Source organism: Phalaenopsis equestris, unplaced genomic scaffold, assembly GCF_001263595.1.
Source record: "Phalaenopsis equestris unplaced genomic scaffold, ASM126359v1 Scaffold000374, whole genome shotgun sequence".
In the NCBI taxonomy this organism is placed as follows: domain Eukaryota; kingdom Viridiplantae; phylum Streptophyta; class Magnoliopsida; order Asparagales; family Orchidaceae; genus Phalaenopsis; species Phalaenopsis equestris.
Window position 1 is genome coordinate 193,602 of NW_018164816.1, and position 15,394 is coordinate 208,995.

At 33.9% G+C, this 15,394-nt stretch overlaps 1 protein-coding gene across 6 annotated transcripts in view; it reads left to right on the plus strand.

Moving 5' to 3' along the window:
• Nucleotides 1-8,003: 8,003 nt before the first annotated feature.
• LOC110026506 (protein CHAPERONE-LIKE PROTEIN OF POR1, chloroplastic) overlaps nucleotides 8,004-15,394 on the plus strand; it is a 20,466-nt gene continuing 13,075 nt past the window's right edge. Inside the window, exons 1-3 of one of the 6 annotated variants that reach the window (XM_020727466.1) lie at nucleotides 8,004-8,263; nucleotides 11,192-11,365; nucleotides 11,454-11,548. In XM_020727466.1, coding sequence (XP_020583125.1) covers nucleotides 11,211-11,365; nucleotides 11,454-11,548 — 250 coding nt within the window. In that variant the 5' untranslated portion in view covers nucleotides 8,004-8,263; nucleotides 11,192-11,210. Of the gene's footprint in view, nucleotides 8,264-8,367; nucleotides 8,394-11,191; nucleotides 11,366-11,448; nucleotides 11,549-15,394 lie in introns of those variants that run through there. The other 5 variants (XM_020727467.1, XM_020727468.1, XM_020727469.1 and 2 more) reach the window with 5 other exon arrangements.

Here is a 15,394-nt window from a genome sequence, read left to right on the forward strand (position 1 = left end):
GTTACCTTCCCCAGACAACGACGCCAAATATTTGATCCGACTTTTTTGTTGCGATAGATTGTGTAAAGTTTAATTAAATATAATCAATTAATATTCAGATTCTAAGCAAGTATACATATCGTTATCAAGTAATAATGAACTTTCTATCTAAGCCCCAAATATCAATCTTATGGAGAATGTTTAAATTGGAAATGACAAATTTGCTAGGAAATTCACATAAAGTCAATTGAAATCACTGTCACTAATTTCAATTATTGAGATGTAATCAAAATTAAATTTCTAAACTATTATCAAATAAAATATGCAAAATTTAAAATAGTAAATACTAATATGTTAACTATGTTTATGAAATGGAGATTTTTATGTGAAAAAAACATCTTTCCCACTACAATGAGGCTATGGTAAAATAAGATGAGATAAATGTTCATAATATGTATTGTGCCAAATATGAGCAATTTTAATTCTCTAGCCTGATACAGTGCATAGAAAATCATTGGTTAATCTCAGTGTTTAGTCCCTAAATCCGTGGCTATAAGAGAATACCGCCTCCCACTCTAGAGCTCCCACTTCCCTTCACTTGAAGGCTAACTCTCGCTTCAGCTTTTAAACACTAAGAATGAATTGAAGATTTTAGTCTGTCACCCTAAAGGTTCTCCAATTCTACACCCAACAAAGAATATTTCTCTATTTATTTGCACTTAATTCCATAAAATAATGTTCTCCTTCATGGAATCAAATGTGATTCTTACTTTGTTGTAAAACTCATACTCCATTTCCCGGATCATATGTTTCGCAACACATTTTAACAGTTCAATTGGTCAGATCAAAAAGTAAATTAAGTTTGGAGTTGAAAAATCATCACAATTAATTTTACAATTTAATATTGACACATTCATATTATCTCTTCATTTCGCTCTATCTCAGAGTAGGGAGAAAGATAGAGGGAACTACTCAGACTTCATGAGAAAGAAATAACAAAACACAAATTTTATATATAAAAGAAAGTTCATACAACACTGATAAGCAAACAATACTTATCTGAATACTTTTTCTCAAAGCAAATTCTTTGTAGCATTTCTTTAGGAATGCAGGAAGAATATATCTCTCACTTTTCTCCTTATCCAACACTCTTATAGAAAGTTTCACACTAAATCTCACCACAAAAACTCTAAACTATGAAAACAAAATCACTAACTGAATTCAATATGGAAGTGGAATGGAATGATGTGGTGCGAAAAATGAAAGTTAAGGAGTGAAAAACGTAGAGGAGCCCATTTTCTGATGAAATTCAGCCCTAAAGAGAGCCCAAGGTCGGTTCTCCAAGAGGTGCCTGCAAAAACTCTTCAAAAAGTCATTTAAATACATCAAACCTTCTAGAAACGACCGCCGCCTTTTGCGCCTTCGAGGCGTCGTCGGCACTGAGTAAAAAATCTTTGCGTTAATTTGTTCTGCGTCGTCAGCGCTGCCCGCATTGAGCATTTCTTCAAAAATGTCATTTTGACTCCAAACTTCAAAAATCTTCAAAAATGTCATTTTGACTCCAAATTTCATCAATTTTGCTTTCTTTTTGCTTTAAGCCCTAAAAATCAACAACCTGCAAGAAAACATCAAAATACCTTCCATTAAAGTGCAATATCATCAAAAATAGGTATAAAATATGGGTCTAAAAATGCATATATTTTTGGTGTATCAATCTGAAAGGAAAACTTTAGGATTTCTAGAATCTGAGTCACAGCAGTATGACTTTCATCACCTTTGAAAAAATTTCAAAACATAGTTATGTTTTCCAATAAAATTTTAGAAACCATAAAACTTCTACAACTTGAAATTCTTCAAACTTGACTTAGGATTTAATTAGCTAAAAATTTACTAATTAGAAAATTTACTAAGGGATCGATACAAGGATTTATATATAAATATAAATATAAATATAAATATAAATATAAATATAAATATAAAAGTCCTTGTTGTGTTTTTACCTTTTATTTGTCTATATTGTTATCTATTTTTGAAAAATAAAAAAATTTCAAAAAAATATATCATTTTTTAATTTGGTGTTTTGAATTCTTGTTGTGTGTTTTTTTTTTCTAATTAGGGTCGCTTAGTTGAAATTTCCTAGTTGCATGTGTAGGATTGGATTAACTAATTTAGCGTCATTGAACCTCAAAATCAAAAACTTATCAAAATAAATTTAAAAACCCAAAATGTAATTATAAATAGATAACCACTAGGAAACACCGTCTTAAATACCTTAGGGAGTTTGAAAAATTATTGGTAGAGAAAATTCACATGAGTCCCAATCACCCTACCGTAAAAGCCAATACATTTGAACTTGAACGAGCGATCATCCAAATGATTCCTAGTAACTAGTTTGTGGGATCACCTACTGAAGACCCAGACCATGGCCGAGATAGTTTCTTAGATCAATATGACACATTATAGCATAACGACATCTCTAATATTGTCATTAAACTAAGGTTATTTCCTTCTCATTTAATTATGAAGCCAAGATGTGATTGAACTCCAAAGCACCATGATCGATCATTACTTCGAACGAAATGGCCAAATATTTCCATCAATCCATAACTATTAAAAAAAGAATAATAGTTTGATAGAAAGTCCATTTATTAATCTTGGGAGAGATACAAAAAATCATTTAGGAAATGCCCACACCACACCCCACCTGACAAGTCAATCATTCAAACCTCTTATAATGAGCTGGTGCGGTTCTCTTATGTCCAAATTATTTGAGGAGCCTACTCATTTATCAAGGAAATAGAAATGAATAGTTTTCAAGGTCCGCCTAAAAGAGTCACCCTATAAAGGAAGCTAATGGGCATGACACAGATGTTCTAGCTACCCTAAAGTCACCATCATTTATAGAAAGTTAGACATCATGGGGATGAATTCAATGCCAAAATCCCTAAGTACTAGTGAGATATCCTATGGACTAGTAAGAGATCCTAATACTATTACTCTAGAGACCTTGAATTTTATAGGAAATAGGTTTAACAATAAATATTCCAATACTTACAACCCAAACTAAAAATTCAACCCAAATTTCAACTAGAGTAATAACTTTTCTAGGTATGGGAAACCAACAGTAGGGGGACACCCAATCCAATCCTATAGAAAATTGGAGCACCCATGATAATAGTAACCCAAGTTAGGCTTAAGAATTAGGATTCATGTCCAATTTTAAATCTAAATCGAAGAAATCATCTTTTGAGAAGATAGTGATACAGATGGGAACAAGTTATAAAGTCAAGCTACAACCATAAGACATATCGAGAATTAACTTGGGTGCTCCATAGTAACACTGAAGTAAATCTTCAGAAGAAGGAAAAGAGCAAGTATAAACAATGAGGCTAAGAGAGTTGGAAAACCTCCTTAAGAAGGAGATTGGTCTAATAAAATTAAATCTCGAACCTGAATAACCTAGTGAGAACCAATCCGAGGACCTAAAAAATCTGGCTCACCTCCTAGAAGAGTATAAGAGAAACCAACACCACCTTTTACACAAAAAAGCTACAAAAACAAAAGTTAGATAAAAATTTGTTTATGTTTCTAGAGGTTGTTAAGAAGCATTCCATCAACATTCCACTTATTGAAGCCCTAGAAAAAAATACATAGTTATGTGAAGTTCATGAAAGATGTCATGAATAGGATAAGAAAACAAAGAAATTTTGAGATCATTGCCCTAAATAAATAATGTAATGTTATTCTATAGAAGAAGTTGCCATATAAACTTAAGGACCCAGGTAGCTGTACCATTCTTTGTGCCATAAGACAAAAATTTTCTTATGAGGCTTTGTGACTTAAGGGTTAGCATTAACCCCATGCCTCTTTTTATTTTCAAAACACTAGGATTAGGAGAAGTCTGATTGGCCATATTGACCTTACAGTTAGTTGACCAATCTTTATCTATTTTAGGAGTGTGATAGAAGATGTTTTGCTAAGATTAATAAGTTTATCTTCCTGGCGCATTTCAATATGACTTTCCATGTTTAATCCCCTTCATATTTATTCCATATTTTGAATGAAGTTACACTTTAAAGAAATTGTTTTTTTCATGTCTATCATGTAGGTATACCAATCTGGAGCGTAACGGAGCATAAACGAGACAAAACAGAGCTAAAACGAAGCAAAATGGGGCAAAACAGTGGAGCTGCGCACAAGATGGCACTATAGCTCCCAGAATGGCCCCATAGCACCAGACATAGGCGCTATGGCACTAGGGACGGTTATTGGTCTAGTTTTTGGTGATTCCAAGCCATTTTGAGATGTTCTGAAAGCTTTTGAATAACTTGCACGCCCCATGGAGTGATTCAATGAATCTAGACACTTTGAAAAGCATTTAAATGAAGAAATGTCTCTTAGAATGAATGGATGTGTCTCTTGGATGAAGAGATGTGTCTCTTGAAGAAAGGAGGGGTTTTTATTTCTTTTTAAATTAGGGGTTGGCGCCTCTCATGAAGGGTAATTATGAAGTAATTAGAGGAGTCTAAAGAAGAAATTAAGAAGTGTTTTAGAAGGAGTTTTGGCGTGAGTTTAGGGAGATGTAGATTTCTTCATTTTCTGGAGAGATTGGAGAGGGATTTTGAGAGATATGAGTAAGAAAGTATGAACGGCGCATGGATCGGCAGGAGACTTTGTTGGAGAGATTTTTCTTCTTTCTTTTAGAGGGTAAAAACTAAGTATTGTGTTTTTCATTTTCTTGTAATTGTTGTAAACACTTTCTAATGAATTTTCTTTGATTTAAACGAAGTTTTTTTATTGTGTTTTATCCATGCTTTATAAATAGTTTTTATTACTATTTTCTTTTAATATGACATATTGACATGTGTAGGAAAATTATTTCATGATAACATTATTTTTATTTTGATGTAATTAGTAATATCTCCTTTGCTTCTTTGACATAACTTAAGTATCAATATGTTATATTACTATTTGTTGTAAGTGAAACTAAGACTCGGGAGAGCGGTGATCTCGCAACTTGAGTGCACTCACATTGGCAGGTTGGCTTGTAAAATAGTTTAGGCGGCAACACAACTTTTAAGGAAATATAATTTAATGATATATTTATATTAGATTCTTCTAGGTGACAAATAGTTGCATAAAACTAATAGAATACTAAGCATACCTATACACTCGAAAGAATGTATGTAGACATATGTTCCTTGTTGGCACATAATTTATTACTTAATTATATCAATCATTTTATTTCTTTTGCCATTATCTTCATTTTACTTATTTTTTTGCAATGAAATAGATGCATGTTAGGAATTTAGATTTGCTTAGATATTTTCTTATTTTATTAATATAATGGTATTTTCACCAGCTCTTCATTGACTCTACAAACTGATCACTTGTTGCGAAATATAATAACCCAAGAGGGCTATGATTTCACCCAACTAGTGGATACCACACTTCATTCTAGGCAGAGCCATTGCGATCACCTAAGGGAGAGTGCAAATAAATAAGGATATAAGTTTTGATTGGTATAAAATTGGTTAAATCTAGAGTGACAGACTAGATTCTTATCAATGTGACATAAGGTTTAGTACCCTGACGCTGGGATTCGGTCATCACGGTGATATAGGCTAGGGGCATCTAGAGGTGAGATGTTAAATAACACTGATGTGGAGTCGAGATGTTAAGGAATCGACCTTAAGTTAGCCAATGTTCTTTGTTAGGTATGCTCATATTTGCCACTGAGAACATTATATTTTAAGCATTTCATTCCTTCACATTATCTAGGTCATTGCACACGAAGGGTAGTCTTTAATATCCCAAAATTCTCCAAACTAATTTATCCGGAAAAAGTTATCTTTATATCTAGACAAGTTATCTTTAGAATTAATATTTGCATTTAGGAATAGTTGATTATCATTACATTTAATATTTGCATTTAAGAGTAGTTGCTAGAAAACACACCACCTTAATCAACCTTCCAAACTAAGGTCTGATAGTAGTAAACTAAACTTAGTCTAAGAGATTTCTTACCTCGATTCTCTGTGGGATTGATACTTAGGGTTTTAAAAGAACACCCTATATTACTTGAAACGTACGTATACTTGCGTAGAACCCTTAGTGTATGAAATATAAATTAAATTCTAAATTTTATAAAATATTATTTTCCACACTAACCGCTTAAATATAAATTGAGTCAAGTTTTTGGCCATCATTCGGAGCTTAAAAATCTACGTAATTGCGGGTTAGGTCAGCCATCTCCCCAACCCTAGCAGATACCACAAGAACTCCGTTCAAATCCACTTGGGTCTCATCATCTGCCATACCAAAGATAACAAATGAATCATTAACGGACAACAAAAATCATTTTGATCAAGAAAGAGAACATACCCATGCTCTAATTATGTCAGAGATCATCGACATTTAGGGATGAAGTCACCGTAATAGGAAAGGATCAACGTGCACGTGTGAGGTTTGATACCAAGCCAAACTGGGAGCTAGAGTGGGAGGCACAAATGGTGTCCTATCAGATGACCACACGATCACAATAGGAGTATCCACAACTACAAAATGAGCGTTCTTAAGGACCGCTCAAGAAGAGCAAGCTTTAACCGAGGGGGAGCCCCTCCACTTCTTCCCCACGAATTTCTTCTTTTGATCATTCACATGGAATCTCTCTCTTCTCCTCGGAAAAAAGCTTGCCCGCATAACAAAATTTTTTTCGGAATAATGGATTAGGATTTCAAAGGCTTATCCATCACAAGGACATCTCTTTCTGAGGAAGACAACCGAGATACAAAGGAAAATAAATATGAAGAGAAAACATGAAACATGAAAAAATGGAAAGACTACCCCATATTTATAAGTAATCACCGGCACAAAAGTAAATGAATTATTAATCAAAGAAGCTATTTAATAAAAGAAACTTTTGTTGAATTTAATTCTCACATATTTATCGCAACTTGCAACCTACTAATGCACGAATGAATATATGAACTAAAATATATAAGATCCAAGTACGCTGAATTAGATTAAACAATCTTGGATGGGAAACATGTTGACGAATCAATCCTAACAAGTGCAAAGAGCTATCAATATGCACAAAGCGGACAATCCAGTTGATCAAATTAAAATGGCCGACTGAATAAATAGACAAACGACTCACTAACTCAGAAGAGAGTGAAAATGAGAACAAACGAGTAATGATTCAACTATAGTAACAGTTATCTTGACAATTATAATGATCGACCAATAATAGTGATTTTCAAGTGCAATATGGATACTTCTACCTACTATAAATATAAAAACAGTAAAATGTAAATGCCAAACTTTTTAGAGAAACACAAAGATATATAATTGAAATTATAGTCGTAAGGCTTTTAAGTCTCTTTCTCTATATTTTTCTCTCATTTTCTCTTTATTTATGCTCTATATTTTAGGTGTGATTCACATATAAATATACGTTCAATACATACATAAAGGGGTGTAAAACAATGACCGACACACCGTCACTACTCGAACTCGACTCAAAAAATTTGAGTTAGGGTTGACCTGAATATTTTCTTAGTCGGGTTCAATTTAAAGAGTTCTACCCATTTATTATTCGGGTTGGGTTCGGGTTGAACCCGAAAACCCAAGTATGACTCAAATAAAAATGAAAGTTTGGGTTCATGTTAGCAGATCAAGCTCGGGGTCATGTTGGGTTCGGTATTTTTCAAACTCTTTATTATTCGGGTTAGATTCGGGTTCGGGTTCGGGTTGACCCTATTCGAGTCGAGTCATTTTCGGGGTTGGATCTGAACCGGACCTGGTGACCCGAATTAGAACCCATACTAATACATACTATCCAATTCTTATGTATTTACATATCTATTATCTAAATGTTACTACTTATATTTATAACATTAAAATCTTACCTATTATATAAAAAATAACATCATTTTAATTTTTGAAAATTGTAACTCATCGTTTCTTCAAAAATAGCTAAGATGTCGGTATGTAACAATTAAAATTTAGGTTTTCGAATTTGTAAAGACACAAGTGCTAGGCATGTAAAATCCTTCAAACTGAAAACCCAGTCGGACGTGTCCTGGAGCTGCGTGATCGAATCCGGACCCAACAAAGCATCGCTATTGCTTTTCGCCTCGCTTCACTCTCGGCAGCGGCTTCTTCTCCTGCTACAGCGCTTAAGCGGAGGAGAAGCAATATTTCGTTTGAAGAAGGTGAGGTGAAGAAGGATATATCACAAGAACTTGGCCAAAATCCCTGTTTTCGAGCCGCTGATTGCGAAGTTATTCTCTTGCCCTTGCGCATCTTTATCTATTTCAACTTTACCATCTCTCCACTTCTCCTCACCTTCTTACTCTGCGTCTCTCGTTGCTTGAAACGGTTCGAAGAAAAAAAGGATATATGCCGACTTCGTAAACACCTGTTTTCAGCTACTATATATACTAAGTTTTTCTATATTTATTGCGGCATTGATGGGATTTTGAGCTTACTTAATCGTTATGTACGTTATTGTATCCCTTTTTTATTCAATGTGAATTTTGTTGATGTAGGAAGATTGCGAGAACAAGACTTATGAATTTTTATAATTTGAAATTTTGATGATTCAGTACGGCAACAATAGTTGTAGAAGTTTGGAGGGTTGATTTGCATTGCCTCCATTATTTATTGGGATGAAAGGGTAATAGCAAACTTTAATTGCGATTAAAGGACTACTCTTGTGATTTTTTGTTCTAAAAACCCTTATTAAATTTTATATCAAGCTTTTAGTTCTGGTAGAAGCTATTGTTATCAAGCTTCAAAAGAATAATTTAAGGAAACCCCAAATGTTTAATATTTTTGTTGATAGCAGAACCAAAGTAATAGTTTATATGTGAATTTATAATTTTGAGCTTTTTCTTGTATCTCTGTATTTTAGTAACAGCTTCCGATGGTCAGATTTCATGTTATCTTCAACAGTAATTTGGCAATGGCGAACTAACCAAATACTTTGTAGGGTTTTATAATCAATTTCTTAACAAAATAAATCAAGTTTGATAAAACATAATGATTTTGTTTCTTACTATTTTCCAATGGTTTTTTTTGACTAAAAAAGATTAAGTGAGATTTTTATGGGAGCAAAAAAACTGATAACGCGGGGTATGTATTGTCGCTGCATCGCTTTCTTCTTTTTCTCCCAAGAATTGATTCTGTTCCATCCTCTCTATCTCTTCTTCTATAGTTCTCCCACCATAAGTAATACTTCCATTGTCGAGTCCCTAGCCCTTGATATGAAAAGTGGAGGGTTGCATTAGGTAGTCGACAATCAACGTTTTATAAAAAATTACAACATAATTCTTTTCAATCATTATATAAATGCTGGGCGCCCCCTGAAAACGGTGCGTTGTATGACCTAAATGTAGTGAAAAATGTGCAAGGGCTGCTATATGACCCGCCCAGGTGTAGTGCTAAATAAACAAATGTTCTTACATTACGGACGAATGTGGGCATAGAGTTAGTCCAAAATACTAATATAAAGATAAAATCTTGGATATTATGTATTCTTACAAGTAAATTATTGAAATTAGTAGATGTTATGGTTCATAGGAAGATAAACATCTTATACATTCAAGAAATTAAATTGGTCGGAGAAAAGTTAAGGAGATTGGTAGCTTAGGTTTTAAATTTTGATATTCAGGTAGGAGTCACAATAGAAATATTGTGTGTATTATAGATAAAAAGTTGAAAGATAATGTTGTAAAAATTAATATAATGGAAGATTGAATTATCGCCCTGAAGTAGTTTTAGATCTAAAACTGAATACATGGAATGTAATTTTAGTAGTAGTAGCTATAATAATAGAGTTGTATCAATGAGTGATCAAATTATTAAAAGGTGTGAATGTTTTGGATATCTCAGGTTTATTGCTCAAAGTGATGTGATATAGATGAGGATGTTATTAATAGATTTCAATTTGGTTGGTTGGTTGAAGTGAAGGAATGCATTAGGCCTATTGTGTGATAGAAAAGTACTGCTTAGACTTAAAAGGAAAATTTTATATGAAGGTGGTGAGACTTGCTATGCTTTATGGTGCAAAATGTTGGCCTTTAAAAGAGAACCATAAAACAAAGTTAAGTGTTACCATAAAATAAAGCTAATGTGATGTGTTTTCAATGTATCTATTATTTTAATTGTGCCAAGTGCTCCTCCAACTAGTTGTTTGATGAAATCAGCCTTCTTTTTAGTATGATTCATCAGAGTAGATTGTCTGTAACCTCCTTAAAATTGCTGCATTTAAAAGGTTCTTGATCTTGCAATTAAATAAATTGATAGTATTGTTGTGCTTTAATACCTTATGAATAATGATATATTAAATATACTGCACGTGTCAGTAACTTCAATTATAACTATCTCAATTGATGACCATCGCTCTCTTTATTACACATTATTGTAACTATAAAACCATGACCTTCTATAATGCCTAGTTGGAAGACATGACCAGGATAGCTAATTGTGTTGATCGCTCTTTTGATTTAGGTCTTATTATATCCTTTGAAGATTTAAAGTGTTCTTTATTTCCCTTTAAAAAATGAATGAACATCTGTCTCCTTAATTTTTTTTTGTTCATTAATGCTTGGACTTTTTTTTTTTCCCAATAGTTAAGGATCATTAAAAGCTAGTAAACCATTTTTTAAAAAATTCTCAACATTTTACTCGGAACTTACAGGGTGTGCTTTTATAGTTAATTTCCTAAGAACCAAACAAACATGTTGTAGATCCTATAATAGATTTTATAGCTTGCAAATTTTGCTGGGTTTCTACGCCAACATATTTTTCAACCATCCATTAAGGAACTTGACACAATACTCTCACTTGGGTAACGATTATGTGTTGTGTTTTTCTTTAATAATACAAGCTTATATAAAAGACAGTTTGCATATGCGATTCAACTTATCTTAATTCGAAGTGCTTGCGTGTAATTCAAACTTCTAAAATTTTGTATTAACCTATTGGTCTTTGTTTGCAATGCTGTTTCTCTTACCATCATTTTTTTTTTCCAATCATTGCCATGTTATAATTATTTATTTTCTCCTACTCTGCAATAGATGAATAACATTTCTTTCTATATTTTATTATAGTTTCTAAACTCATTTCTGATCCAGAATATTTTCTAAATTTATCGTTGTTTTTATTCTCGATGTCCTCTGTATGGCTAAGTATGACCCATATGTAGGTGCAGTTTGGATAACTTCATGATGTCCATTGCTGGTTTAACCTGTAGTCGTTCAAGTTTTTCTTGTTGTACGACATGTTTTACTTGCCCAAGTTCAGCATGTAGTTTAACTCTATCATCAATATATAAAGAAAGATTGAAGGAGAAAAGGAATTTTCTACTCATGAGAAACAGGTAGAGGCATTTACATAGTAATCTCACTTTTTCCTCGTTTTACTTTTCAACCTAATGGTTTTCCTGAAAATTTTTCTTCATAGTGCAGGAAGCACAGAAATATGCCACTTCAGAGAGGTTTAAACACGAGGCGAAAGAACGAAATATATGCCTCATTTGGTGATATGGCTGATAATTCTACAGGTAGTTTATCTCACATCCCTTTTTTATGCGTCTTATCGTTGTGATTTCTTTTATTTGTGAGTTGGTGTTGCATATGGCTTGTCTCCTTGGTTCTGACAAGGCAGCTTTGAGGCAAATTAATTCAGGATTATACATAGTACCTAGCAATTATAAAATTTCAACTTAAGAGCTTAATGCAATCAATTCAGTGATTTCAGTGCACTTTAAAACTGAAATAAGTTGTTTCTAGATAATACCATCTCAATCCTTTGACTTGATTGTTTCTGGAAAGATTTGGAGAGAATTCCTTAAGTATTTCATTTCAGCATTTATGTAGTGTTGATGCATCCTACGAGAGCTTCTAATAAGAAACATAATATAAAGAACAATGATTATAGAATAATTTAAATAGTCTACAGATTTATGGGTAGTCGGAGTAGTAATTACATAATAAATATAATAGCCTATGGATTGATGTGTAGGTAGTTGGGATCCTATGGATCAATCTGGTGATAATGGAAAAGGAATTAAAGTGGGCAGAAATCTTGGTGAGTTTTGATTTCAAGCAAATAAAATAATGCTAATATTTCACACTCCCCCTTAGGCAAACAAATGCAATCATTTATTCTAATACTGCTTAATAATTCTTAAAAATTGCACTTGATAATCTATTTGTGAGAATGTTAGTAAGTTATTTACTTGTACTTACGAATGAAGTGCGAATCAAATCACTATCAATCTTCTCTTTGATAAAATGTCAATCAAATTCAATTTGCCTTGTACAATCATGTTGCACATGTTATCATAATACAGCCTCATAGGAGCTTTTCTTTTAATTTTAAATCTTCAAAGATATTTTTTAGCCATAGTGATGCTCAGCTTGCCATAGTAAAGCTCAGCTTCTTTGGTGCCATATATCTACAATTAGCTCTGCCGTTAGATCCTGCTACCACATTTTATTTTTTTCTACTTCTCCTAGTCATAATTTTGCGTCCTTAGAATTTGCAATATTCTAAAATTGAACTTTGTCAATCATAGAGTTCGTATAATCTACCTCTTTGTATGTTTTAAGAGTCAAATCTTCCTAATTTTGAATATAATTCATTTGCCAAGGGTTCTCTTCAAATACTGTAGAATTCAATATACTGTCATAGGTTGCAATGGCTTAGGATTGTGCATGAATATAATGTTAAGTCTAGTGTGCAATAAGTATATAAGTTTTAAGGATTGTGTATGAATATAATGTCAATTCTAATATGTAATAAGTAGGCAAGTCTTCTTACTGATCTTTGATTAAAGATTTTTTCCAATTGTTGTCTCTTTTATTGTATCTCCAAGTTGTGCCCTCGACATATTGGCATCCTAAATTATCTATTTGCTTCATTAGATTTCATGTTAAGAGTGCAACTTCAATTCCAAGGAAATTTATTTGCTTACCTAATGTGTTGACTTTAAATTTTTGGAGCAATTTTTTTTCCTTTTAATTCTCTATACCTTAACTACGCTGGCAACATAAACTTGTAGTTTGGAGACATGCTTGAAGCCGCATTTCTCTGTTCTTCTCAAGTCAATATCTACTATAACAATTCTATATGGGGGCAGCTGTTGAGACTGCTTTCCCCCAATATTAGTTCAGGACATTTTTCTAAATAAGAAAAGCCCGCCCTTATGATAGCAAGTATGTTCCTTTTCTTGCTCAATTACTCCATTTTATTGGGATGTGTACATTCAGAAGGACTTGTATATTATTCCCTTTTTTTTTAAAAAGTATGAGTGAGATCGTTAAAATAGACATTGTCGAATTTGTTATCTCTTTTATTTTAAACAACAAACTTATTTTTGAACACATTTATATATATATATATATTTTAAAAAAGCCCAAGGGCAATTATATTAAAGAGTTAAGGGTACAAATAGGTTGTATGAGTGGTGGGCCCAAATAGACACCCAACCCACACGGTACAAAAAAAAAAAACCCAAAAAAGAGATGGTACATATAAGATCAATCGGGATGACCCAATTTAGTTATGCCTCTGTCTCTAGTTCTCGGAAGGGAACCAACTAACAAACTAGTGAGGCATGTACCATTGTCTGAAGTAACTAAAGTATCATTCATTAGATTCCTTAGCTCAAGTAGATCTCCATTCTTTTTCTTCCTCTTGGGAGTGTAAACCTGCCATTACTCATCCGAAGATTGTTGCTCATTCGGATGAGGTGGTAGAGCTGTAGTAGAAAGATTGCCAACAATTGTAACCACAATAGGTTCTAGTGTATTTGAAGTATGAGTTGTCGCCTCTACACCTGATACTTTCTGAAGATGAAGAGCTGCAAGGTTCTCTTGATTATCAGTCCGAACATTATCCTTTGTAGGTAAGGATCCTTCAGTACTGTTCAATAGGGTTTGAAATAGGGTTTGAAAGTGTAGGTTGCCCAACAGAGCCATCCAACATCACATCAATCGTATAAACAATATTGTCAGGAGGGGGGTGTCCATAGGGGCAATTAAATCAGACACCAAATCCTGTTCTGTTGTAGTTTTCTCTCCAAATAAAACAAATATGTCCAGAGCAGTAGAGTTAGACTCGTCTTTATTCACTTGATCTTTAGATTTCAAATTAAGATGGAGCTTATGACATTTATGAAGGGTATGCCCAAACATCTTACAATGAGAACAATAAATAGGTCTATGTTCTTGACGATTTGTTGCCAATATCCATTATGAGTTGTGCCCAACCAACCAGACTTCAGTAACATCAGACTTCAGTAACATCAGATAAAGTAATATCTTTTTCCACAAGTATTCTGGCCACAGAATGTCTGTTTAGGTTGAAAGTGAGTAGATCTAGCTTCATAGAGTCCCCAAGTATGATCTCAATAGAGTAAAGAATCTGATGATGAAAAAAGTGCAACTTGAAACCTGATAGACTAAACCATACCGATGCAGTAGGAGATTCACGATTAGGGTCAAAATCAGGAGACCACTTGAGTAACTTCATTGACTTGCGTGCAATGTTAGAATATTTTTTGGACAAAATCTGAGTGTAGTCTTCAGTCACGGTTAATTGAATAAACACGTCTTCCATCAATGAGCCCCATTTTTTACTTTCCTGCTAGTTTGATATCATCAAAATTTTTTATGATAACTTCCATAGGTGGGTGCACCCACGAAAATTTTCCAATAAGAGCGAACTTTAATTTCTCAGTCAGGGTTGAAATTTCTAAGTCAGAGAAAAAAAGTGCTGCTTTCCCATTTTTCATACTTGCATTCTTAGCAAAGGAGCAATCACCTGTACCATCACGACAATCCTTATAACTTGAGGAGAAGACAACCACCAACTCCACCTGAAGATTACCTACCACGTGGGCAAAGTAGGCTTTGCCAGGTTCAACCGAAAAAGAGGGGAGCGCTATCAGAGCAGGGAAATCCTCCTGCTAGAAGATCTTGATATAATAGCTGTCTGCGTAGTTCCGAAAACTCGGAAGGCGAACGTCGGAGTCAAAAACAAAGACGCAGACGCGAACCGAAGCTGTCGGGCAGGGGGAGGCGAATGTCGGCGTCGAAACAAAGGAGGCAGAACGACGCAGACGCGAACGACGAAACTGTCGGCGTCGAAATTGAAACAGTGAGATGCAGACGCAGACGAAACCGTCAGCTTTGAAGAACGCAATAACGACGCGAGCCGACGAAGCAGAGGAAGTGAGGAGCGGAAGCAGAGAGTCTACTAAACAGAGGCGAGGTGCGAGCCTTCTCCTTCGAGTGATAGAATCTTAGGCGACGAAAATTGCCATTTGAAACCCTAACAGAGCTCTGGAACGCCATTCTATATATACAGATAAATATATATATATATGTATGTATATATATAT